The 24,381-nt window shown below is 41.8% G+C and overlaps 1 protein-coding gene across 1 annotated transcript in view; it reads right to left on the bottom strand.

The window, feature by feature from the left end:
- Positions 1 to 24,381, bottom strand: part of LOC142753781 (uncharacterized) — a 100,917-nt gene that overhangs the window by 68,929 nt on the left and 7,607 nt on the right. Inside the window, exon 2 of the mRNA XM_075860323.1 lies at positions 445 to 736. Within this exon, the coding sequence (XP_075716438.1) occupies positions 445 to 652 (208 nt within the window). The 5' untranslated portion in view covers positions 653 to 736. The remainder of the gene's footprint in view (positions 1 to 444; positions 737 to 24,381) is intronic.

Genomic DNA, 24,381 nt, shown 5'->3' on the forward strand with positions numbered 1-24,381 from the left:
GCAAATGTACATCTTATGTTTGCAATAATTTCAGGAGTTGGCTATTGCTAATAGGTTGTGTAAGGGATCATCTAAGGTGTCACGGATTTACTTACTACAGAGCCCTAGGCACTCTGTGTGCTGCTAAATATTACCTCCATGTAGTACTGTATTAACAATGCTTCTAGGGTAGAATACCATGCCACATTAATTTTTGGCAGATTCTGTATGATCTGTGTGAAATCAGAGGAATACAAATGTACTGTATGGATCCATAGATACCTAAGGAACTTAAAAGTCTAGCGGCCCATACAGTACAGAAAAGCCGCAACACGGGTGTGTTCATTACGCCTTAGACTCGCATTACAATAAATTTTATATACGGTGTAGATCTGTGAATAGATAGTATTGTGTCTATGGCGATAAATAGGAAATTAGAAATTGTTCACAATTGTGTAAGTTTACCTGAAGCTGCAGTGTCTCCCCAAAATCCTGACGCACAACCAACTCTTACTGGGGAACGTCTTTGGGAGGAAGGTGGACAGTCTTGTTCTACAGAACCTACAGACAGCTGTCGTATGCAGGTCCGGCATACCGTATTATGAAGTAGCCCAGTTTCAGGCCTCCACGATGAGATGCACCTTCTTGCTAAAAGAAAACCCGTCCACCCCATATCTGAGGCTGTGAAGGAAGCGAGAGATGTACTGCTGATTTTTAGCAAACTTTTTTCAGTCCGTGTTTGCAAACACTATGGAACCTGTAAAATACAAGAACAATTTTCAATTCTTCAGGCAAAGTTACATCATTGATAGATTTATTGAAATACATAGTATGATAGAAGAGTAAAACTGTTCAAATTGTATATATGTGGTGTTGACCTAGAAGAAATTCCCAAAGTAAACCAAGTGTGAATTTACTATGAAATAATTAAGGGTATGTTCACACGGCCTATTTTCAGACGTAATTCGTGCGTTTTACGCCTCGAATTACGCCTGAAAAAACGCCCCTAATACGCCTACAAACATCTGCCCATTGCCTGCAATGGGTTTTACGATGTTCTGTTCCCACAAACCTTTATTTTACGTGTCGCTGACAAAATACGGCGCGTAAAATGACGGCTCGTCAAAATATGTGCAGGACACTTCTTGGGACGTTTTTGGAGGCGCTTTTCATTCACTCCATTGAAAAATAGCTCCAAAAACGACCGTAAAAAATGCAGCGAAGAACGAGAGTTTTCAATTTATTAAGGGGTATAGTGGGCATTTTTACCCTACAGGTATTTTGCTGAATTGCTCCAAGAAGTGACGCCATTTTGAAAACGTCTGAAAATCAGGAGCTGTTTTCGCCTGAAAACAGCTCCGTATTTTCAGACATTTCTGGTTACTGCGTGTGAACATACCCTATAGTGTCACTGCACCTTTGGTTTTCTGCCAGTCATGACATCAGGCGTAGAGAGTTGCTCGTGCACACTGGGCTGTACAGCTAGCGTGTATGAGACTCCTTGTGTGTTACCCAGCATGCACTAGCGTCTTTCCACAGATCGGGAGAGGCAACAAAAGGGGCAGTGACCCTTGATATAAACACCGCATTAGCCATTAGTATCTAGCAGATATCTTACAGCTACAAGGGGATAACACATAATTGTAGGACATACAAGGTCAACATATAACAGAGCTCTCTTTAACCCCTTCCCTCTTTGGCCACTTTTGACCATCCTGACAGGGCCTTATTTTTCAAATCTGACATGTTTCACTTCATGTGGTAATCACGTCGGAATGATTTGACCTATCCAAGCAATTCTGAGATTGTTTTCTCGTGACACATTGGACTCTATGGTATTGTTAACATTTACTCGGTACATTTAGTATTTAATTGTAAAAAACACCAAAATTTAGTGAAAAATTGTAAACAAATTTAAATTTTTCTAAATTTAAATGTATCTGCTTGTAAGTTAGGCAGTTATACCACACAAAATTGATGATAATTAACATCCCCCATATGTCTACTTAAGATTGGCATCATTTTTTGAATATCCTTTAATTTTTCTAGGACGTTACAAGGCTTAAAACTTTAGCAGCAATTTCTCACATTTTCAAGAAAATTTCAAAAGGCTATTTCTTCTGGGACCAGTTCTGTTGCAAAGTGGTTTTTAGGGCCTTATATATTAGAAACCCCCAATAAGTAACCCCATTTTAAAAACTTCACCCTCAAAGTATTTAAAACAGCATTTAGAACGTTTCATAACCCTTTCGACGTTTCACAGGAAACCAAAGTTTTTTTTGCAGAAATTCATTTTGAATCCATTTTTTTTGTAACACAGAGTTTTACCAGAGAAACACAACTGAATATTTATTGCCCAGGTTCTGCAGTTTTAGGAAATATCCCACATGCGGCACTAGTGTGCTACTGGACTAAAGCACAGGCCTCAGAAGCAAAGGAGCACCTAGTGGATTTTAGGCCTCCTTTTTATTAGAAAATATTTTAGGCACCATGTCAGGTTTGAAGGGCTCTTGCGGTGCCAAAACAGTGGAAATCCCCCAAAAGTGACCCCATTTGGGAAACGAAACCCCTGAAGGAAATTATCTAGGGGTATAGTGAGCATTTTGACTGAACAGGTTTATTGAAGAAATTATTGGAAGTAGGCCGTGAAAATGAAAATCTACATTCTTTCAAAGAAAATGTAGGTTTAGGTAACTTTTTCTCATTTCCACAAGGACTAAAGGAGAAAAAGCACCGCAAAATTTGGAAAGCAATTTCTCCCGAGTAAAACAATACCCCACATGTGGTCATAAACGGCTGTTTGGACACACGGCAGGGCTTAGAAGGGAAAGAGCGCCATTTGGCTTTTGGAGCACAGATTTTGCTGGATTGGTTTCTTGAGACCATGTCGCTTTTGCAAAGCCCCTAAGGTCCCATTACAAATGAAACTACCAAAAAGGGACTCCATTCGATATACTACACCCCTTGAGGAATTAATTTAGGGGTGTAGTGAGCATTTTGACCCCGACAGGTGTTTCATAGATTTTATTTGAATTGGGCAGTGAAAAGAAAAATGAAATTTTTTTCAAAGAAGACGTAGATTTAGCGCAAAATTTTTCATTTTCTCAAAAAATAATGGAGAAAAAGCAATCCAACATTTGAAAAGCAATTTCTCCCGAGTACGGCAATACCCCATATGTGGTCATAAACTGCTGTTTGGGCACACAGCAGGGTTCAGAAGGGAAGGAGCGCCATTTTGCTTTTGGAGTGCAGATTTTGCTGGATTGGTTTCTGGTCGCTATGTAGCATTTGCAAAGCCCATGTGGGACCAAAACAGTGGAAACCCCCCAGAAGTGACCCCATTTTGGAAACTACACCCCTTAAGGTATTCACCTAGGGGTGTAGTGAGCATGTTAACCCCGCAATCCCGGTTTTAGAATCACCCTACATGGGGCACTAATCTTTTGCCTGGACATTCGACAGGGCTCAGGAATGAAAGATTACCATGCGAAATTGAGGCCTAATTTGGCGACTTACAAAGTATTGGTTCACAATTGCAGGGCTCTGATGTGAACTAATAAAAAGAAACCCCTGAGAATTGACCCCATTTTGGAAACTACACCCACATTTATTAAGGGGTGCAGGGAGCATTTTCACCCCACAGGTCTTTTCCATAAATTAATGCACTGTGGATGGTGCAAAGTAAAAATGTTAATTTTTCACTAGATATGCCAATTCAGTGGCAAATATGTCATGCACAGCTTATGCCACAGGAGACACACATCCCAATTTTTTTTAAAAGGGCTCTCCCGTGTATGGCGGTGCCATATAGGCAGAAGTAAACTGCTGTTTGGGCACACCGTAGGGCTTAGAAGTGAGGGAGCGCCATTTGGCTTTTGAAGCATAGATTTTGCTTGGTAGTAGTTTTGTTTGGAGTTTTACTGGTATTTGAGTTTATAATGTGGGGGCATATGTGAGCTGGGCAGAGTACATCAGGGGCATAGTCACGTGGTATAATAATGGGGTAAATAATAAAATAATCCATAGATGTGTGTTACGCTGTGAAGCAATCCTTTATGCACAGGCCGGTGTTGCACTGATAAATGGTGTCCTTTATTATCCCCCTTTTGGTCCACACTCGGCACCTTTGCAGTTTGGTAAATTTTGCTGGGAAGTATTGTCCTGGTATAATACGGGTACCCTCGTTCCAGCAGATATGTTTGGGCCCTCCCCTTCCTAGTTCCCTAATTTTAGGGCCCCGATAAATCGCCTCTTGAAACAGAAGAAATGTTCCCCTCTGATCTGCACAACTGCATATTTTTTATTTTGCTGACTTATTCGAGCCTTAATTAATTTTATTTTTTCATAGATGTAGTGGTATGAGGGCTGTTTTTTGCAAGATGTGCTGTAGTTATTATTGGTACCATTTTGGGGTACATGCGACTTTTTTATCACTTTTTATCCTATTTTTTGGGAGGCCAGGTGACCAAAAAACAGCAATTCTGGCACAGTTTTTTACGTTTTTTTACACAGCATTCTAGATGTGTTATAAATTACATGTTAACTTTATTCTGCGGGTCAGTACGATTCCGGCGATACCTAATTTATAGCACTTTTTTATGTTTTACAACTTTTTGCACAATAAAATTACTTTTGTAAAAAGAATGTATTTTTTCTGTCACCATATTGTAGAACCCATTACCTTTTCATTTTTTCGTCGACCGAGCTGTATGAGGGCTTTTTTTTGTGAGACAACCTATAGTTTTCATAGGTACCATTTTTGGATACATGCGACTTTTTGATCACTTTTTATTTAAATTTTTTAAATTTAAACTCTGGCATTGTTTTTACGTTTTTTTTACGCCGTTCACCATGTGGAATAAATAACATAATATTTTTATAGTTTAGGCCGTTATGGTCGCGGCGATACCAAATATGTATGTTTTTTCAATAATAAAAAAGACTTGATAAGGGAAAAAGGGCGATTGTGTTTTATTTTATTACTTGAAACTTTTATTATATTTTTTACAACTTTTTTTTCAAATTTTTAACTCTTTTCTTTATTCCCACTAGGGGACTTGAAGATCCAACTGTCAGATTTTTTTTTCTAATACATTGCACTACCTATGTAGTGCAATGTATTAGATCTGTCAGTCATTCACTGAGAGCAAGACAATTAGGCTTCACCTCCGGGCGGGCTCTAAATGGCTTCCATAATGGCAGAGCAGGAGGCCATTGTTAGGTCCCGTTACCATAGTAGCAGTCGGCAGCCGTGCAATTGCAGGGCACAGCTGCTGATCTGCTGACAACCACAAAGATGCAGTGATCGTTTTCCGTACTAGGCAGACCGGGAGGCCACTATTAGGCCTCCGGTTGCCATTGCAGCCACCGACACCCCGGCGATTTCATTGCTGGGGTGTCGATGAGCTGCAAACACCTTAAATGCAGTGATCGCTTTTGACCACTTCATTTAAGGGTTTAATGGCAGGGATCGAAGCTAACTTCGGTCCCCGCCATTACAGCAGGGTGTCAGCTGTAAGATACCGCTGACATCCGGGAATGATGGAACTGACTCAGGTTCTGAGCCGGTGCCATCCATTTGTTGTAAGTATACAACATTTTGCGGGAAGCACTGGCTTTCCATGACGTATACTTACGACAAATGTCAGGAAAGTAGGAATTAGACCTACCGGTAATTGTATTTCCAGGAATCCATCATGACAGCACACCAGGAGGTTGCCCTATTGACCTCTATAGGGACAGGAAGACAGAGGTTAAAAGGCCCCTCCCACCACCCACTTGCCAGTGTTTTTCAATTACTACACCAGGATGGATGCAACCCTATTTTATTTCTAGGGATAATAACTGGCATGTTACTTGCACAAATCAGAATTTCAATAAAGGGAGGGAATGTAAGGGTGCTGTCATGATGGATTCCTGGAAATACAATTACCGGTAGGTCTAATTCCTGCTTTCCAGTACATCCCTCATGGCAGCACCACAGGAGCAATACCAAATTATAATGCTCAGGGTGGGTCTACAGATTGGAGGACTTTCCGTCCAAAACGTAAATCCGTATCTGATAGAACATCTAGCCTATAATGTTTGCAAAACGTATGATAGCTTGACCAGGTGGCAGCTCTGCAGATTTGGTCCATAGAGGCTTCTCTTCTTTCTGCCCAGGATGCCGAAACTGCCCTCGTTGAATGAGCTTTAATGCCTCGTGGGGAACATAGTCCTTGGGACTTGTAGGCTTCTTGTATGGTAGTTTTTACCCATCTCACTAGAGAGCCTTTTGAGGCTTTCTTTCTTCTATTCAGGATAAAAAGATTTTTATCTGGTCTCCAAGAGGAGGTTCTATCCAGATACTGAAGAATTGTTCGCCTGACATCCAGGCAATGGAATTTTTCTTCTTATTGGTCTTTAGGATCTGGACAAAAGGAAGGTAGAATTATTTCTTGTTCTCTATGGAAGGCAGTAGGTACATTCTGAATAAAGAAAGGGTCTAGCTTTAGAATGATCTTGTTTTCTTATACTTTTAGGTAGGGTTCTATGACCGACAGAGATTGGATCTCTCCAATCCTTCTTGCTGATGTTATAGCGACTAAGAATGCAGCTTTTAGAGTTAAAAAATGCATATTAATCCTGTCAAGCGGCTCAAAGGGGGGATCGCAAAGAGCCGTTACCACTACATTCAAATCCCAGGTAGGTACTGATTTCTTTAGGGAAGGTTTCAAATTAGAAACTGCTTGAGTGAATCTTTTGATCCACCGATGTTCAGCTAAAGGAGTATTGAAAAAATTACTTAGGGCTTAGATCTGTACTTTTAAGGTACTAGGGCTATGCCCTTTTTTGAATCCCGATTGCAAGAAATCTAGGATCTTCGCGATGTTGGGAAGAAAGGGGTCTGGTCCCGGATCTCCATACCAGGAACAGAATTTCTTCCAAATTTTTTGGTAGATTTTTGAGGTAACTTCTTTATGGCTTAATAAGATAGTTGAAATTACCTCATCTGACAGACCGTGGTTTCTCAAGATCTGCCTTTCAGGATCCAGGCTGACAACTTCAGAGTTTCTATTTCTTGAAAGAATAAGGGACCCTGGGAGAGAAGATTCTTCTTGACTGGGAGCATGATAGGGTGTTTCAATGCTAGGTACTTTAGGATTGGGAATCAGCTTCTTTTTGGCCAATAGGGAAGAATGATGATAAGTTTTGTCAAATCTTCTTGGATTTTTCTTAATACCACTGGAATTAGAGGAAAGGCATAGGCCAGATCCATGTCCCAGGGTTGGGATAATGCATCTACCCCCAACGCGTTGTCTTTGATATTTATGGAGGAGAATGTCTCTACCTGGGAGTTTTTCCTCGTGGCAAATAGGTCTATTTGGGGATAACCCCACCTCAGGGTTAAGGACAGAAAAATGTCCCTGTTCAGGGACCATTCTCCGGGGACCCCCTTGCTTATGTTGTTTGGGCAGAGCCACCAGTGGAGAGATTTCACTGTTTCGGAAATCTGAATTTTTGAATTTAAGGAGTCCTGTTTTCGATCCCACTGGGACAGGATCAGATTTTGTAAGGGTCTGGAGTGAAATTGACTCCATGGAATGGATTGGATGCACGACGACATCAATCCCAACATCCGCATTCCTTCTCTTATGGAACAGGTGCTCTTTCCCCAAAATGTTCTCACTTCTGTCAGTAGAAGTACTTGTTTCTCCCTTGGGAGGAAGGAATGCTGAAGGGAGGAGTCTAGTAGCACTCCTAAGAAGACCTTCTGTTTTTGGGGAGGAAGACTTGACTTCTCGAAGTTGATTATCCATCCCAATTCCTATAGTACCTGTATATACCTGTATAGAACCTGTAACCGATGGCTGTTTAAAATAGACGGGGTGTCTGCTGTCAGCAGGAAATCGTCTAGATATGGGATAATCACTATGTTTTGACTTCTTAAGAATGCCATAATCTTTGTAAAAATTTGGGGGGCGGAGGAAATGAGGAAGGGAAGACAGACGAATTGGAAGTGGAGAACGGAAGGACCGTTCTGAATCGTGAATCTGAGGAATCTCTGGTAAGCGGGGTGGATAGGGACGTGATAGTAGGCATCCTTTAAATCGATCGTACACATTGACGCTTCTTCCCTTATTAGAGGGATAGTTGATCTGATAGACTCCATTTAGAATTTGCGATATTTCACCCATTTGTTCAATAACTTCAGGTTGATTATAGTCCTGTAAGAACCGTTTGGTTTATTGACCAAGAAGTTTCTCGAATAGTGGCCCTTGAATCTTTCGCTGTAGGGAACTGGAGTAATTGCTTTTAATTGTAGCAGTTTTTGGATGTCCAGGATAAGGATCTGATGAAGATCTCTTGATCGGTAATTCGTTATTAGAAACTTCTCTGGAGGAATGGAGAAGAATTCTATTTTGTACCCTTCTTCTATAATCTGTAGAACCCAAGGGTTCTGGGTTATTCTGGTGCAGTTGGAATAAAAATGTAGGAGTCTTCCCCCTACTCTCTTGGCGTCATTGCTTTGAGGGCTGAAATGAGTTATTGAGGTTGAGGAGATATCTTCGACCTCTACCCCCCTTGGGATAACTCCAGCGACCGGATTTTCTTTTTCCTCTGTAGTTCTGTAAGGTTGCTTCCCTCTGTTGGTGAAACTTATGAAACTGTGGAGGCTTTTTAGGTTTCTCTTCTGGAAACCCCTTTTTTCTATTCGTTGCGTTCTCCGGCATGTTATCCAGGAGAGGACCAAACATCAGAGATCCTGTAAATGGGATAGAACATAGCTTGTTTTTGGACTTCGTGTCTCCTGACCACATCTTGAGCCATAATGCTCTTCTAGCAGCATTTGAGAGCCCCATTCCTGGCAGCAAATGTAATGGATTCAGCTGATCCGTCTACCAAGAATCCGGGTAGAGTTTCTAATAGATCTTCTCTTGATGTTTTCATCATTAAATGGGTCTCCAGTTGGTTTAACCATATAAACATCGACCTTGCTACAGATGTGGCCGCGATATTTGTAGAGATTAAAGCGGATGAAGATTCCCAAGCTCCTATCAGCAGCCCGTCTGCCTTCCGGTCCATGGGGTCCTTTTACTGAGAGGAATCTTCTAAGGGGATTGCGTTTTTTTTTTAGCAACCCTAGCCACTGGAATATCCACTTTTGGGATCTCATCCCAATGTTTAGTGTCTTCTGGATCAAAGAGAAGTCTGTTTTTAAATTCTCTTGAGATGAAGAGTCTTTTTTCTGAATCCTCCCATTCCATCGTTACCATTTTCTTGAGATTCTCAATTACCGGAAAAATCGTTGTTTTCTTCTCCATCAGGCCCCCAAACGTCTCATCCTGGATGGTATGGGGTTGGTCTTCTTCGGGAATATCCATTGTCTCCCATATTGCCTGGATTAAGGTATCGGACATCTCAGAAGAGAATTTTTTTTTCTTCTGAGTAGATGAGGCTGAAGGTAAGAGTTCCTCTCCTTCTTCTAACTCCCCCTCTAATAAGTAATAACACTCCTGCTCAGAGTCAGACCCCTGAGATGGCGGGCACCGTTTTTGTTCCACTTCAGTCCGTGGTCTTTTTGCTCGGGAGTGTGACGGAGTTTCTTGAGGAGGGGCGAGTGAGGTTACTGACTGACTCACTTCCTCACGAATCATAGCCCTAAGTTCAGACATAAACGTTGGTTGTTCCTCTTTTAGTATTTTTGCGATACATTCTTGACACAATTGTTTGTTATGCGACTCTGGCAGTTTTTTCCCACAAGTCTAACATTTTTAACCTTCTTTTTATCAGTTTGTCTCTGAGACGAATCTTTATCCTAGAGAAAACGAAAGGAAGGTAAAGTATGGTGTACTGACATACGGAGTCGTAACCCTTACCCCAAAGGTGAGACTCACATGACCCTGGGACATATCTGGAATTCCGTCAGAATGAGGTAGTTCCATCACCGCAACAAGCAATAGTCAAATGCAATATCCAATCCACAAGATATATACTTAAGGCTGTATATGTAATTCCACGTTAGAAGTATTAGCTCTAACTACATACCTGTGCGGGTCCCTTTAAATGCGGATGTTTGTATTTCGCACCTTCCAAGATGGCCGCCGACCAGAAGTAGCCCGACGTCATTTCCAGTCGCGGCTATTCCATTGAGATGCGGCCGCGTCATAGCCGGCGACTGAGACTTCCGGCTATGCGGCCGCTTACGAGGATGTTGCCGGCGCTACCAACCTTATGGAGCTGCCGGTCCTTGCATGGTCACGCAGCCTCGGCCGGAGCCTGGCTTGGGAATCCCGAACCCCACACACTACCGGAACCCTGCCTAGGATTTGTAAGGTAGGTGTTTTGGTTGAGAGCTAAAGGACCTCTCGTTAGAGAGGTATTAGCCTAGGCACATAGGAGGAATAGAAGGAAGAGTGCACGGACTCCCCGAAGTGAGTGGTGGAAGGGGCCTTTTAACCTCTCTGTCTTCCTGTCCTTATAGAGGTCAATAGGACAAGCTCCTGTGGTGTTGTCATGAGGGATGTACTGGAAAGGGTTAATATCATCCATACAGATAAAAAATTACAATAAGCAAATAACTGCAGTATAACTTGCTACTTTCCTCTATAGCGCCATGAAACCTGAACCAGATCCATAAAAGAGACATTTAGACCAGCCATAGGCATAAAGATTTCCCAAATTAAATTTTTTTGGGGGGAAAAGGGGCATACACAAATATGTTTTTCCCACAACAGGAATGATTTTTTTTACACATGAAAAACCTTTCTATGGGCTTATTCAGACGAGCGTAAATGTAGTCCGCGTCTTTTTAACGCCCGTAACACGGCTGCATGTATTTCTATGGGGCTATTCACACGGCCGTTGTTTTAACGGACCATGTGAAGGGCCTGTGAAAAAATAGGACATGTCCTATTTTTGTTCGTTTTCACGGATCCCTCAATAGACTCAAGTCTATGAGGGATCCATGAAAACAAAGTCCTGCACGGGTGCGACTCAGATGTGAAAAACTGTAGTTTTTCACGTCCACGTTTACACTCGTTCATCTGAATAAGCCCTAAGGCTGGATTGACACGAGCATGTTCGGTCCGTAAAGGACAGAATGTATTTCGGCCGCAAGTCCCGGACCGAACACACTGCGGCGAGCAGGGCTCCTAGCATCATAGTTATGTACGACGCTAGGAGTCCCTGCCTCGCTGCGGGACAACTGTCCCGTACTGTACTAATGTTTTCAGTATGGGACAGTAGTTCCACGGAGAGGCAGGGATTCCTAGCGTCGTACAGAACTATGATGCTAGGAGCCCAGCTCCCTGCAGTGTGTTCAGCCCAGGTTTTGCGGCCAAAATACGTTCCGTCCTTTACGGACCGAACATGCTCGTGTGAATCCAGTGAGAAATACTGTATCTGTGCATTTCTAAGGAGCAAATTTTGAAGCACTAATGATTCTGTCTATGACTATGAGTATGTTCACATGCAAACTTTTTTTTCAAGGGAAAACAGCTCCTAATTTTCAGACGTTTTTTAAGCCACTCGTGATTTTCACAGCGTTTTTCACGACCGCTTTTATTTCAAAACGGCCTCGTAAAATAAACGGCTCATCGGAACAGAATGCAGTTTTTCCCATTGAAATCAATGGACAGATGTTTGGCGGCGTTCTGCTTCCGATTTTTCGGCCGTTTTTGGCCCGAAAAACACCCGAAAACTGTCCGTGTAAACTTACCCTTAAGTTGCACCTAAAGCCTCATCCAGACGGCTGTGTTGTACTTGTGTTTAGGGATCTATCGTGCTGTAGAACCTTGGTGTTACAAATGCAATATGGACTCATGGGCACAATAAACCTATTTAAATGAGGCTATATGCTGTATTTATTCCATAAATCAATACATATAGAATAGAACTGCTCCTCTGGCTAATAAAACAAGTTTCAAATGCACTACATAATATTACAGACACATATAAGCAAGTTCGCTTGAGATGCACCACCGAATATGTTATCAATGACACTGAGTAACTCCAGACTATTGCCATGTCTATGAGCAGGATGGCACTGTATGGCAACTACAAAATAATTTCTTGAACACTGTGCCCAGCCTCAAGTTAACATCTCCTCATCGATAGTCCCTAACTGTCCTCTCTCTATCCAAAGCCCACATGCAGCTGAGTCTTTCTACTGCCTGAAGTCAAACTGGGTATAGACAGTGTAGAAAGTGCTTTATAACAAGATGCCATATCTACTAAATTAACAAAAAGACAAATCAACATAAACCACATCTCTATACTATATGTCTACACCCATTACTATATAGGGCCATTAAAGTTGTCTTCATATTGATGAAATTGTATCCCCTTTATGTATAAAAGTGTCATCATTTTAGCAAATGTTTAAAGTTAAAGGGGTATTCCCATCTCAGACATTTATGGCAAATCAGAGAATACGCCATTAATATCCGATGGATGCGGGATCCTCACCTATCTTTAGAACAGGGCCCCCTGAACCCCGTCCTACCTTCTCCTGCTGTTTCTGGTCCCCAGGCACTGAGTTACAAGGTAAGCTGAGCTTGCCGAGCTACCCCGTTTCTGTAACTCCCATAGAAGCAGTTGAGAGTTATGGAAACAGCGTAGCTCACGGTGTTATGCTGTTTCTGTAACGCCCCTTGACTTCTATAGCAGTTACTGAAATAAGGTAGCTCTGCAAGCTCGGCTGTTTTTGTAACATCCAGCCACCTCATAAATCAGTGGTCGGGGACAATCTACAGCGTGAGAAGGTAGGATGGGGGCCCCATTCTTGAAATAGGTACAGGTCCTAGGGGTAGGACCCACATCTATCTGACATTTATGGCATATCCTAGGCTAATCTTTTTTTACATACACTATATGACCAAAAGTATGTGGACACCTGACCATCACAACTATGTGAGCTTTTGGGACATCTTATTCCAAAACCATGGGCGTTTATTTGGAGTTAGGTTTTGCAGCTCTAACGGCCTCCACTCTTCTGGAAAGGCTTTCCACAACATTTTGGAGCGTCTGGGGGAATTTGGTACTCTGTAGTGAGTGATACACAAGAGAATAGGTGATTTTTACACGCCACGCGCTTCAGCACTCGGTATCGCCCCACCCTGTGAGTTTCCGTGGTCTACCGATTTGTGGATGACTTGTCATTATTCCTGGATGATTCCAATTCACAGTAAATGCACTGCTGACCAGAGCAGATCTAGCAGATCAGAAATTTCAGCACTCGGCTATATACGGCAGTCACATAGAGAATAAATGAAGAAGCAGCGTGCATTTGTGACTCTGTTGATACAGGAAACTTGGGACCCCTGATCTCTTGATTGATGGGGTCCCAGCAGTAGGACCCCCAGCAATCAAACACTTTGACCTATCCTGTGGATAGGTGATAAGTTGTTTTGGTGGGATAACCCCTTAATCTATGACAGTGTCAGGCTTAAAGTCACTGAGCTCTTCAGCACGACTCATACTACTACCAATGTGTGTCAATGGAGATTGCATGACTGTGTGCTTGATTTTACGCCACTTAAAGCTACTGTGCCCCAATGCTAAATCTGTACCAGGGCCCTCACCCACCATGTACCATTTTTTATACCAGTGTCTTTTTTTGTGACAGAGCTACCTTCGGGCCCCCTCAGACACCAGGGTCATGGGTGTGACTGCTACCTCTGACCTCCCTATACTTCCATCCATGAATTGAATTTTTACAAATCCTGATCATAATAACTTAAAATCTGCGTGAGAACTAAAATATTAAGTGTCAGTAAGGATAAATGTTAAATTCTCGTGTACCTGGACTTTGGCATACGTTTGACTAGTATATGTCACAATCCTGCAGCCCCAACAGTATACATAATATGGCAGATAAATCCAGGAATTTAAAAGGGGTTATATGGGGACCAAAAATTATTAGGAGTGTGCTAACTGCAGTATGTGAGTACACTCGCTAATATACATTCCTCTTCCCTGTCGCGCTGGTTCTGAGATTTTCATATTTTTTTATAGCGCTGCCGGGGGACCGAAAATCTAGTTGTACAGCCATCTTTGATGACAAGTACAGCGGGGCTGGTCACATGATGAAGATTCATATAGTCATCAAAGAAGGCAGTGCAACTAGACTTCCGGTCCCCCGGGAGCGCTATAAGAAACTATAAAAATCTCAGATGGGGGACCAGAATGTATATTAGCGCGTGCACTCACATACTGCAGTGAGCACACTGCTAATAATTTTTTGTCCCCACATAACACCTTTAATCATACATCTGCCCATATGTTCACACCACCAAATCTAATAAAAAAAAGAAGTGTGAAATTAGCCTAAGACAAACCATAAAAGTGTGATCGGTCTGCATCTAAGCCATTGTGCGAAATACCATATGTGCAACCTGTAAAGGACGCACACTGCCACCTTAAAAGTAAAATAACAGCAATTCCTACTGTTTGCATGTAAGGAACTGAGCTAATGATGGTGGATTGAAAAGATTGGCTTATTTGTGAATGATTTGCTAGAGACTCATGAGGGTGGTGGTCTAAGATGAGTCCAAACACTGTTCTTGTACAGCGGAACAGACCCCGTATCACACAGACCCCGAGAACAAAGGGATTGTGGTTCTCAGGGACCAATGCACACTGTATTATAGCTTCGTACTTACTCCGAGATGCACAGAGACGTAATACGGCGATCATAGACTTCTATGGTGCCCTACTGTACCTCGGATTTCGTACAGGACACACAGTGGTTTTCAAATCGTTCCATCGGATGTCATATAAAAAAGATATTTTTCTCTAGAATCATTACTTATAGGGGAGAATAGCTCTGTAATAAAGTACTGTACGAAGGCTGCATACCATATGGCTACACAGAGTGTGTCTATATCCCTGTAGTGTGGAGCGGCAAGGAACAACCTCCATGCACACTATTTACACTGACATTACCGGTACCATTTAAAGGATCCATGACAGATGTAACGGATTCCGTTTTGGTTCTTATTGACTTATATTAGTACCATCAGGTTCTGGTTTTTTTCTTAACCAGGCAGCAGACTATTTTATCCTGCTTGTCAGGAGAAACTGAGAACCTGACGGAACAGTATGAAGAGAGTATAACTTTTGTCTCCTTCTCGCAGTAAAATACGGGCACCCATCAAATTGTTTACAGCCCCAAAATTTTGAATTCCTACCTGTTACAAATTAAATTATCCAGGAGGAATGTATACTTTTCCATCCTACCTTCCATCTGATTAGCCTTTTCTGGAGACAGAAGCTGGAGATTTACAGTGCACAGGTGTTTTTTCCCACTAGTTATGATAAGGAATGGGCAATGGTCTCTCTGCCTATACAGCTTATTCTTCCTGACTGATATTTGCTAGTGTCCTTGTCTCTACATAAGGCAGTACCTGCAGCCAATTCAGGTTGCATAGGTAGCCAAGCTCCTCCAAGATGGCACATCCATATGTGCCGTGTAGGAAGGTTTACTGTGTCTCCCAGCACAGTTTCAAGAGCACGGGGCAGAGAACATGGGCCGTTACACAAGAAAAGCGGGACAGGGCCGTAGAATGACATGAACCCAACTGCAGCACCGTTATCTGCTCCATTGTACAAGGCGGAACACTGCCAGAGCCTTACAAAATGGGCTACTGGTATACATGTTTCTGACCAAACTGCCAGAAACAAAACTCCTTGAGGGTGGCATGAGGGCTCAACATCCTGTAGTGGGAACTGTGCTCACAGCCCAGCACCGTGCAGCTCGATTGGCATTTGCCAGAGAACTCTAGGGTTGGCATGTCCGCACATGTGGCAAACTTGAATGAGTCTGGAGGCGCCGTGGTGAACGTTATGCTGCCTACAACATCATCCAGCATAGGGGATTAGCGGTAAGTCAGTGATGGACTGAGGAGGCTTATCCTTGGAGGGTCGCAAAAACCTCCACGTGATAGCCAACAGTACCCTGACTGCTGTTAGGTACCAGTATGAAATTCTCAGAGCCATTGTAAGGCCTTATGCTTGTGCAGTGGGCCATGGGTTCCTCCTGGTGCAGGACAAAGCTCAGCCTTTCGTCGGCCAGAGTGTGCCAGAGTGTGTAAGCAGTACATCCATCTACAGTGATAATATATAGTCCCTCAATAGCCCCCTCAAACATTTTTCCTACGATGAATGTTAAGCTTACTGGTCTATAATTACCCGGGGAAGACCTAGAGCCCTTTATGAAAATAGGCACCACATTTGCCCTGCGCCAGGCCCTTGGCACTACTTCAGTCACTAGAGAATTTCTGAATATTATGAAGAGTAGGACAGAAATAACTGGACTAAGTTCATTAAGAACTCTTTGATTTAACCCATCTGGTTCCAGAGCCTTGTGCACATTTATTTTTATTTAACTTAGCTTGGACCATATCTACATTCAGAAAATTCAGTATATTAATCGATGTATTAACAGCAGTGGCACCGGTTACATCAGCTGCTCTTTCTTCTGCTGTATATACAGAGCTAAAGAACCCATTTACTAACTCTGCCTTCTTTTGATCGCCTGTGACCAACTCCCCATTACCACTATTTAGGGGTCCTACATGTTCAGACCTTGGCTTTTATATACTTGAAGAATTTTTGGGGACATCTACTACATTATCTGTACTCAGTTATCACTGTGTGTTATCTGTGGTGTTGCATAGGACTGCAGGTAATATCTACTACATTATCTGTAGAAGGGTATGTTCACATGGGCTATTTTCAGCAATTTTTCGGGACGGTAAACGGCCCGAAAACTGCTAAAAATGTGGGAGCTGAAAGCCTCCGAACATCTGCCCACTGATTTCAATGGGAAAAACGGTGTTGCGTTCCCACGGGGTGTTTACGCGGCTGTTTTTAAAAACGGCCAAGTAAAAAACGCCTCGTAAAAAGAAGTGCATGTCACTTCTTGAGCCGTTTTTGGAGCAGTTTTTAATTGACTCAATAGCAAAACAGCTCCAAAAAGGCCATAAAAAAACGTTAAAAAAAACGTTAAAAAAAACCGCTTAATGCAGAAAAAAACGGCTGAAAATCAGAGGCTGTTTTCCATTTAAAAACAGCTCTGCATTTTCAGCCGTTTTTTGTTAAGCATGTGAACATAGCCTCAGGGTTGTCACTATACCAGAATTTGGACTTCGATACCGATACTTCGTGTAGCATTGCGATACTCGATAATGAAACGATACTTTCTGAGCTTCGTGGTTTAAGTGGCTTGTGATCTAAGTGGAGTTCTAAAACCGGATTGTGTTGCTGTATTTCTGTATTGTGTTGCTGTATTTTTGTGTTTGTGAATCTGTTTTGATTGCTTGCAAATAGAAGATAGCAAAAACTCACAATTTAAAACCCTTTTTTTTTTTTTTTTCTTGAGCAGCTGACTAGGGGGAAGGGGTTAACTGGACACAGGTGGTATAAATTAGTCAGCAGACCTCATTTTGAGCTTGCTCTTTCTGAGCTTGGTGGTTTAAGTGGCTTGTGATCTAAGTGGAGTTCTAAAACCGGAGTTGAGGACCCAGTAAGTACTCTTCTTTTCTTTTACTTTGACAATTGTTAACTGTTTTGTTGTAACTTGGATAATGGATAGAAAGATTGGAGGTTTTCTTCAGTGCACAGTTTGCCATATGTATAAACGACTGGAGCCGGAGTTCCAGGGTGAATATCTCTGTGGCAGATGTGAGCATATTGGTCACCTGGAAGCTCGCATTAGAGATCTGGAGGAGCAGAATGCAACACTGAGGAGGATAGACAATCTTGAGCTGAGCTTGCTGCTCACGGAGCATGCAGTTAGTGGGTTAGAACTGGAGGGTGAAGACATGGGTGAGCAGGATCAGGTAAGTAGCTGGGTTAATGTAGTTAGGGGCAGTAGAAAGGGGTCAAAGAAAAGGAAGGCCGATCCGGTTTCTGACATGCCAAGCAAAATTGCCAAGTTGGGTGATGATGCGAGGGTGTCAGTCTCAGAAATGGCAGCCCTAGTGGATACTGATCTCCCTAACAGCCGGCAGAACAGCCCAGCTAGTAGTCGGCGGGATGGTAATGCAGGTAAGCCAAGATAATTGATAGTTGTAGGGGATTCTATAATCAGGAAGACGGAAAGAATAATTTGTCGCCAAGACCGCCACAACCAAATGGTTTGATGTCTCCCTGGTGCCAGGGTTCGGCATGTGGTGGAACGGGTGGACAAATTGCTGGGAGGGGCTGGTGATGATCCAGCTGTTGTGGTCCATGTCGGTACCAACGACAGAATAAATGGTAGGTGGAGGAGCCTTAAGAATAATTTTAAAGAACTAGGCTACAAGCTGAAGGGGAGGACCTCCAAGGTTGTATTCTCAGGAATACTGCCTGTGCCATGCGCATCACAGGAAAGACAGCGGGAGCTCAGGGAGTTAAATGCATGGCTTAAGTCTTGGTGTAGAGGAGAAGGCTTTGGGTTCCTAGAGCACTGGGCTGACTTTTCATTGGGGTACAAACTGTATTCTGCAGATGATTTGCACCTAAATGGAAGGGGGTCCGCTGTGCAGGGGGAGAGAATTCTAGCTGGGGTGGCGGAGTGTTTAAACTAGGGCTGAGGAGGGAGGCCAATGTAGAAAATAAAGGGGTAGTTAGGTTAGAGAGGGGTCAGACTATATTGGTGGGGGGAGAAACAGACGGTGGGGAGAGGACTAGGCAACAAGATAAGGAGATCCTTTCGTTACAAAACAGCAGTGAAAATAAAAAGGCCCAAATGTCAAATAATCACATTTCTGATACTGAAAGTGAAACATTTAAAGGCAAGTTAAAGTGTATGTTCACAAATGGCAGAAGTCTAGCAAGCAAAATGGGGGAGCTGGAGGCCTTGATACTGGAAGAAGATATAGATATAGTTGGTGTTGCTGAGACATGGCTGGACTCTTCACATGATTGGGCTGTAAATCTACAGGGTTTTACACTGTTTCGGAAAGACAGGGCAAGTAGGAAAGGCGGTGGTGTATGTCTGTATGTGAGAAGCGATATGAAGGTGAGTGTGAATGAGACATTAGAGGGTGAAGATTGTGAGGAGGTTGAAACCTTGTGGGTGGAATTACAAAGGGAGGTAAACACTGAAAAAATTACTTTTGGTGTAATCTATAGACCCCCCCAATATAACTGAAGAGATAGAAGGTCAAATATATAAACAGATGGAGTGGGCTGCACAGGCGGGTACTGTTGTGATAATGGGAGATTTTAATTACCGGGATATTAATTGGTGTCATGGTTCGGCTTCAACTGCAAAGGGGAGACATTTCCTCAACCTGTTGCAGGAAAATTTTATGGGCCAGTTTGTGGAAGACCCGACTAGAGGTGAAGCTCTGTTGGATCTGGTCATTTCTAATAATGCAGAGCTTGTTGGGAATGTCAATGTTCGTGAAAACCTTGGTAACAGTAATCATAATATAGTTATATTTTACCTATACTGTAAAAAACAATCACAGGCAGGGAGGGCAAAAACACTTAATTTTAAGAAGGCCAATTTCCCCAGGATGAGGGCTGCAATTCAGGATATAGACTGGAAAGAAATAATGTTAAATAATGGGACAAATGATAAATGGGAGATTTTCAAATCTACTTTGGGTAATTATAGTGCAAAATTTATTCCTACAGGTAACAAGTATAAACGACTAAAATTAAACCCCACATGACAAAAAAAGGGCATTTAAAAAATACAAATCTGAGGGTACAGCTGTAGCCTTTCTAAAATATAAAGAGCTTAATAAAATCTGTAAAAAGATAATAAAATCAGCAAAAATACAAAATGAAAGGCAGGTGGCCAAGGATAGTAAAACAAATCCTAAAAAATTCTTCAAGCATATAAATGCAAAAAAGCCAAGGTCTGAACATGTAAGACCCTTAGATAGTGGTAATGGGGAGCAGGTCACAGGGGATCAAGAGAAGGCAGAGTTACTAAATAGGTTCTTCCACTCTGTATATACAACAGAAGAAGGAGCAGCTGATGTAGCCGCTGCCAGTGCTGTTAATATATCAGTTGATATACTGAATTGGATGAATGTAGATATGGTGCAAGCTAAATTAAATCAAATAAATGTACACAAGGCCCCGGGACCAGATGGGTTACACCCTAGAGTTCTTAAGGAGCTTAGTTCAGTTATTTCTGTCCCCCTCTTCATAATATTTAGAGAGTCTCTCATGACTGGTATAGTGCCAAGGGACTGGCGCAGGGCAAATGTGGTGCCTATTTTCAAAAAGGGCTCTAGGTCTTCGCCGGGTAATTATAGACCAGTAAGCTTAACATCAATTGTGGGGAAAATGTTTGAGGGGCTATTGAGGGACTATATACAAAATTATGTGACAATAAATAGTATTATAAGTGACAGCCAGCACGGTTTTACAAAGGACAGAAGCTGTCAAACCAACCGGATTTGTTTTTATGAAGAGGTAAGCAGAAGCCTAGACAGAGGGGCCGCTGTGGATATAGTGTTTTTGGACTTTGCAAAGGCATTTGACACTGTCCCTCATAGACATCTAATGGGTAAATTAAGGACTATAGGTTTAGAAAGTATAATTTGTAATTGGATTGAGAATTGGCTCAAGGACCGAATCCAGAGAGTTGTGGTCAATGATTCCTACTCTGAATGGTCCCCAGTTATAAGTGGTGTACCCCAGGGTTCAGTGCTAGGACCACTATTATTCAACTTATTTATTAATGATATAGAGGATGGGATTAATAGCACTATTTCTATTTTTGCAGATGACACTAAGCTATGTAATATAGTTCAGACTATGGAAGATGTTTGTGAATTGCAGGCAGATTTAAACAAACTAAGTGTTTGGGCGTCCAATTGGCTAAATGTAAAGTTATGCACCTGGGTACGAACAACCTGCATGCAACATATGTCCTAGGGGGAGCTACACTGGGGGGAGTCACTTGTTGAGAAGGATCTGGGTGTACTTGTAAATCATAAACTAAATAACAGCATGCAGTGTCAATCAGCTGCTTCAAAGGCCAGCAAAATATTGTCGTGTATCAAAAGAGGCATGGACTCGCGGGACAGGGATGTAATATTACCACTTTACAAAGCATTAGTGAGGCCTCATCTAGAATATGCAGTCCAGTTCTGGGCTCCAGTTCATAGAAAGGATGCCCTGGAGTTGAAAAAAATACAAAGAAGAGCAACGAAGCTAATAAGGGGCATGGAGAATCTAAGTTATGAGGAAAGATTAAAAGAACTAAACCTATTTAGCCTTGAGAAAAGACGACTAAGGGGGGACAGGATTAATTTATATAAATATATTAACTGGTTGCCGACACAGGACGAGTATGCTCGTCCTGAGCGGCGAAGACTTCGCGCATTAGGACGAGCATACTCGTCCTGTGTGACAGCCGTCTCTGCGCGCGTCTGTGCGCACAATCGAGAGCGGGGCAACGGCTGTAATACACAGCCACGGCCCCGCTCTGACAGCGGAGAGGAGAGAAACCTCTTCTCTCCGCTGTTAACCCTTTGAACGCCACGATGACAGCTGATCGCGGCGTTCAAAGAGGGGGGACTGCACATTGATCGCGTCACAGAAAATAACTGTGACGCGATCAAAGCCCACAACTTGTATGGCCAGACAAACACCTATTGGTACATTCAGGAAAGTTAATGTCATCCTTAAAGTATGGTTTAGAGAATTCTGACCCAAAAGGGGACAAAAACATGTATAAACCAAGTAAATCTTGGTGTATTGACCCCAATATTTAGACAAGATAAACCTACAGAGTATGGGGTACAATTAACACACAGTAATCTTGAATGGAGAAACAAACAATCTTTATTCAACAAGTTAGAGACAATAAAAAGCATAAAAACGAGTCATGCTGAGCATGAGCAGGACGTCCCTCTGTGCAAAGAGCAAGATGTAAATACTGAGTAGCAACCATGGGTAAAGCAATGCAATCCAACATTCAATGTCTGGATAATAAATGTACATGTCAAGGTACTTCGGTTAATAAGCATGTAGCTGACAGTGCAGCAATCATGTGAACATTACTCAAATGGTAGTGACACAACATGGACATGAACAGAAACAAAGTCAAGAAGGTAATGAACAAATGACCTACCCATGGAGTTCACTATGCACACCGAGAGACGTCACACCCGACGCCCGTTTCGGCGAAACCCCCGGACGACGGCATTTCGCCGAAACGCGCGTCGGGTGTGACGTCTCTCGGTGTGCATAGTGAACTCCATGGGTAGGTCATTTGTTCATTACCTTCTTGACTTTGTTTCTGTTCATGTCCATGTTGTGTCACTACCATTTGAGTAATGTTCACATGATTGCTGCACTGTCAGCTACATGCTTATTAACCGAAGTACCTTGACATGTACATTTATTATCCAGACATTGTATGTTGGATTGCATTGCTTTACCCATGGTTGCTACTCAGTGTTTACATCTTGCTCTTTGCACAGAGGGACGTCCTGCTCATGCTCAGCATGACTCGTTTTTATGCTTTTTATTGTCTCTAACTTGTTGAATAAAGATTGTTTGTTTCTCCATTCAAGATTACTGTGTGTTAATTGTACCCCATACTCTGTAGGTTTATCTTGTATGGCCAGACAGCCCAGGGTCCATTGAAGGACCCCAGGGCTGTCTGAACATATTTCCTGTTGCTAGGGCATACTGAGGTATGCCCTAACAACTGCCTGTGTACAATCAGTACACAGGCTAATGTACTGGCATATATATCTATGCCAGTACATTGCAGTTACAAAATCAAAATGATAAATCCCTTTATGGGATTAAAAAAAAAAGTTAAATGAATGTAAAAAAAAAAATTATGATAAATAAATAAATAAAAAGTTAAAAAAATACACAGAAACACACATTTTTTATAATAAATAAACTTTTTAAAATATAAGTCCCAAAACATTAAATAATATAGACATATTTGGTATCGCCACGACCGTAACAACCTGTATAACAAATGTATAACATTATTTATGATGATCGGTGTATGGTGTAAAAAAATAAATATTAAAACTGCAGCGGAACTGCATTTTTTCTGCATTTTCGCCAAAATAAAAATTTATAGAAATTAAACGGTAATGTATTTGTACCACAAAATGGTACCTACATAAAGTACAACTCGTCCCGCAAAAAACAAAGTCTCATACAACTACGTCGTACAAAAAATAAATGAGTTATGAGCGTCGGGATGCAAAGAGGGAAATGTAAAAAAATTGCTCTGTCCTCAAGGCCAAAATTGGCCGTGTCCTTAAGGGGTTAATGCCACATACAAAAAATATGGTGAAATCCTGTTCCATGTAAAACCCCCTCAAAAAACAAGGGAGCACTCCCTCCGTCTGGAGAAAAAAAGTTTCAACCTGCAGAGGCGACAAGGCTTCTTTACAGTGAGAACTGTGAATCTATGGAATAGCCTACCGCAGGAGCTGGTCACAGCAGGGACAGTAGATGGCTTTAAATAAGGGTTAGATAATTTCCTAGAACAAAAAAATATTAGCTCCTATGTGTAGAAATGTTTACCTTCCCTTTTCCCATCCCTTGGTTAAACTTGATGGACATGTGTCTTTTTTCAACCGTACAAACTATGTAACTATGTAACTTTGCCAACAATAATAATTTTAAAAAAAGCTCTTCCATTTTCTGATGTGAGGCACGTGGTGTGATGAATTTTGAACCTCCATATTCCTGACATTAATAGTAATTAACCACATCATATTCCTCACTGTCATAATTGACAACATTGGTTAATGTGTGAGGTGCATGATGGGGTTAATTACTATTACTCACATTAACCCCTTCCACCTGCATGCATTCTGGGCCCTAATGACCAAGCTATTTTTTTAGTTTTTCCATTGTCAAATTCAAAGAGCTCTAACTTTTTTATTTTCACGTGGACATGGCTGTATGAGAACTTGTTTTTTGCGGGATGAGTTGTATTTTTCAATGGCACTCTTTTGGGGTATATAGAATTTTTAAATTAACTTTTATTAACTTTTTTTTGGGGAGCTATAAAAAAAAATGCAGAAATTTAGGCAATGTTCTTTGCATTCTACATTTACGCCGTTTACCGTGCGGCGTAAATATCATGTTACCTTTATTCTATGGGTCGGTATGATTACTATGATACCACACATAAATTTAAATAATATGCTAACTTTATTTCTTGGGTCATTACGATTGCGGGGATACCATATATGTGTAGTTTTTATTTTATTTTTACACTTTTACTAAAAAAACAACATTTTTTTATGGGAAAAAATGTATTTTTTTATGTGTACTTTTTATAAATTTTTATGTCACATAAATTATTTTTTCAGTCCCACTAGGAGACTTCACTATGTGATCTTTACATCGCAGATATAATGCTTTGGTATACTTCGTATACCAGAGCATTATTGCCTGTCGGTGTAAAACTGACAGGCATCT

Source organism: Rhinoderma darwinii, chromosome 1, assembly GCF_050947455.1.
Source record: "Rhinoderma darwinii isolate aRhiDar2 chromosome 1, aRhiDar2.hap1, whole genome shotgun sequence".
Classification (NCBI taxonomy): domain Eukaryota; kingdom Metazoa; phylum Chordata; class Amphibia; order Anura; family Rhinodermatidae; genus Rhinoderma; species Rhinoderma darwinii.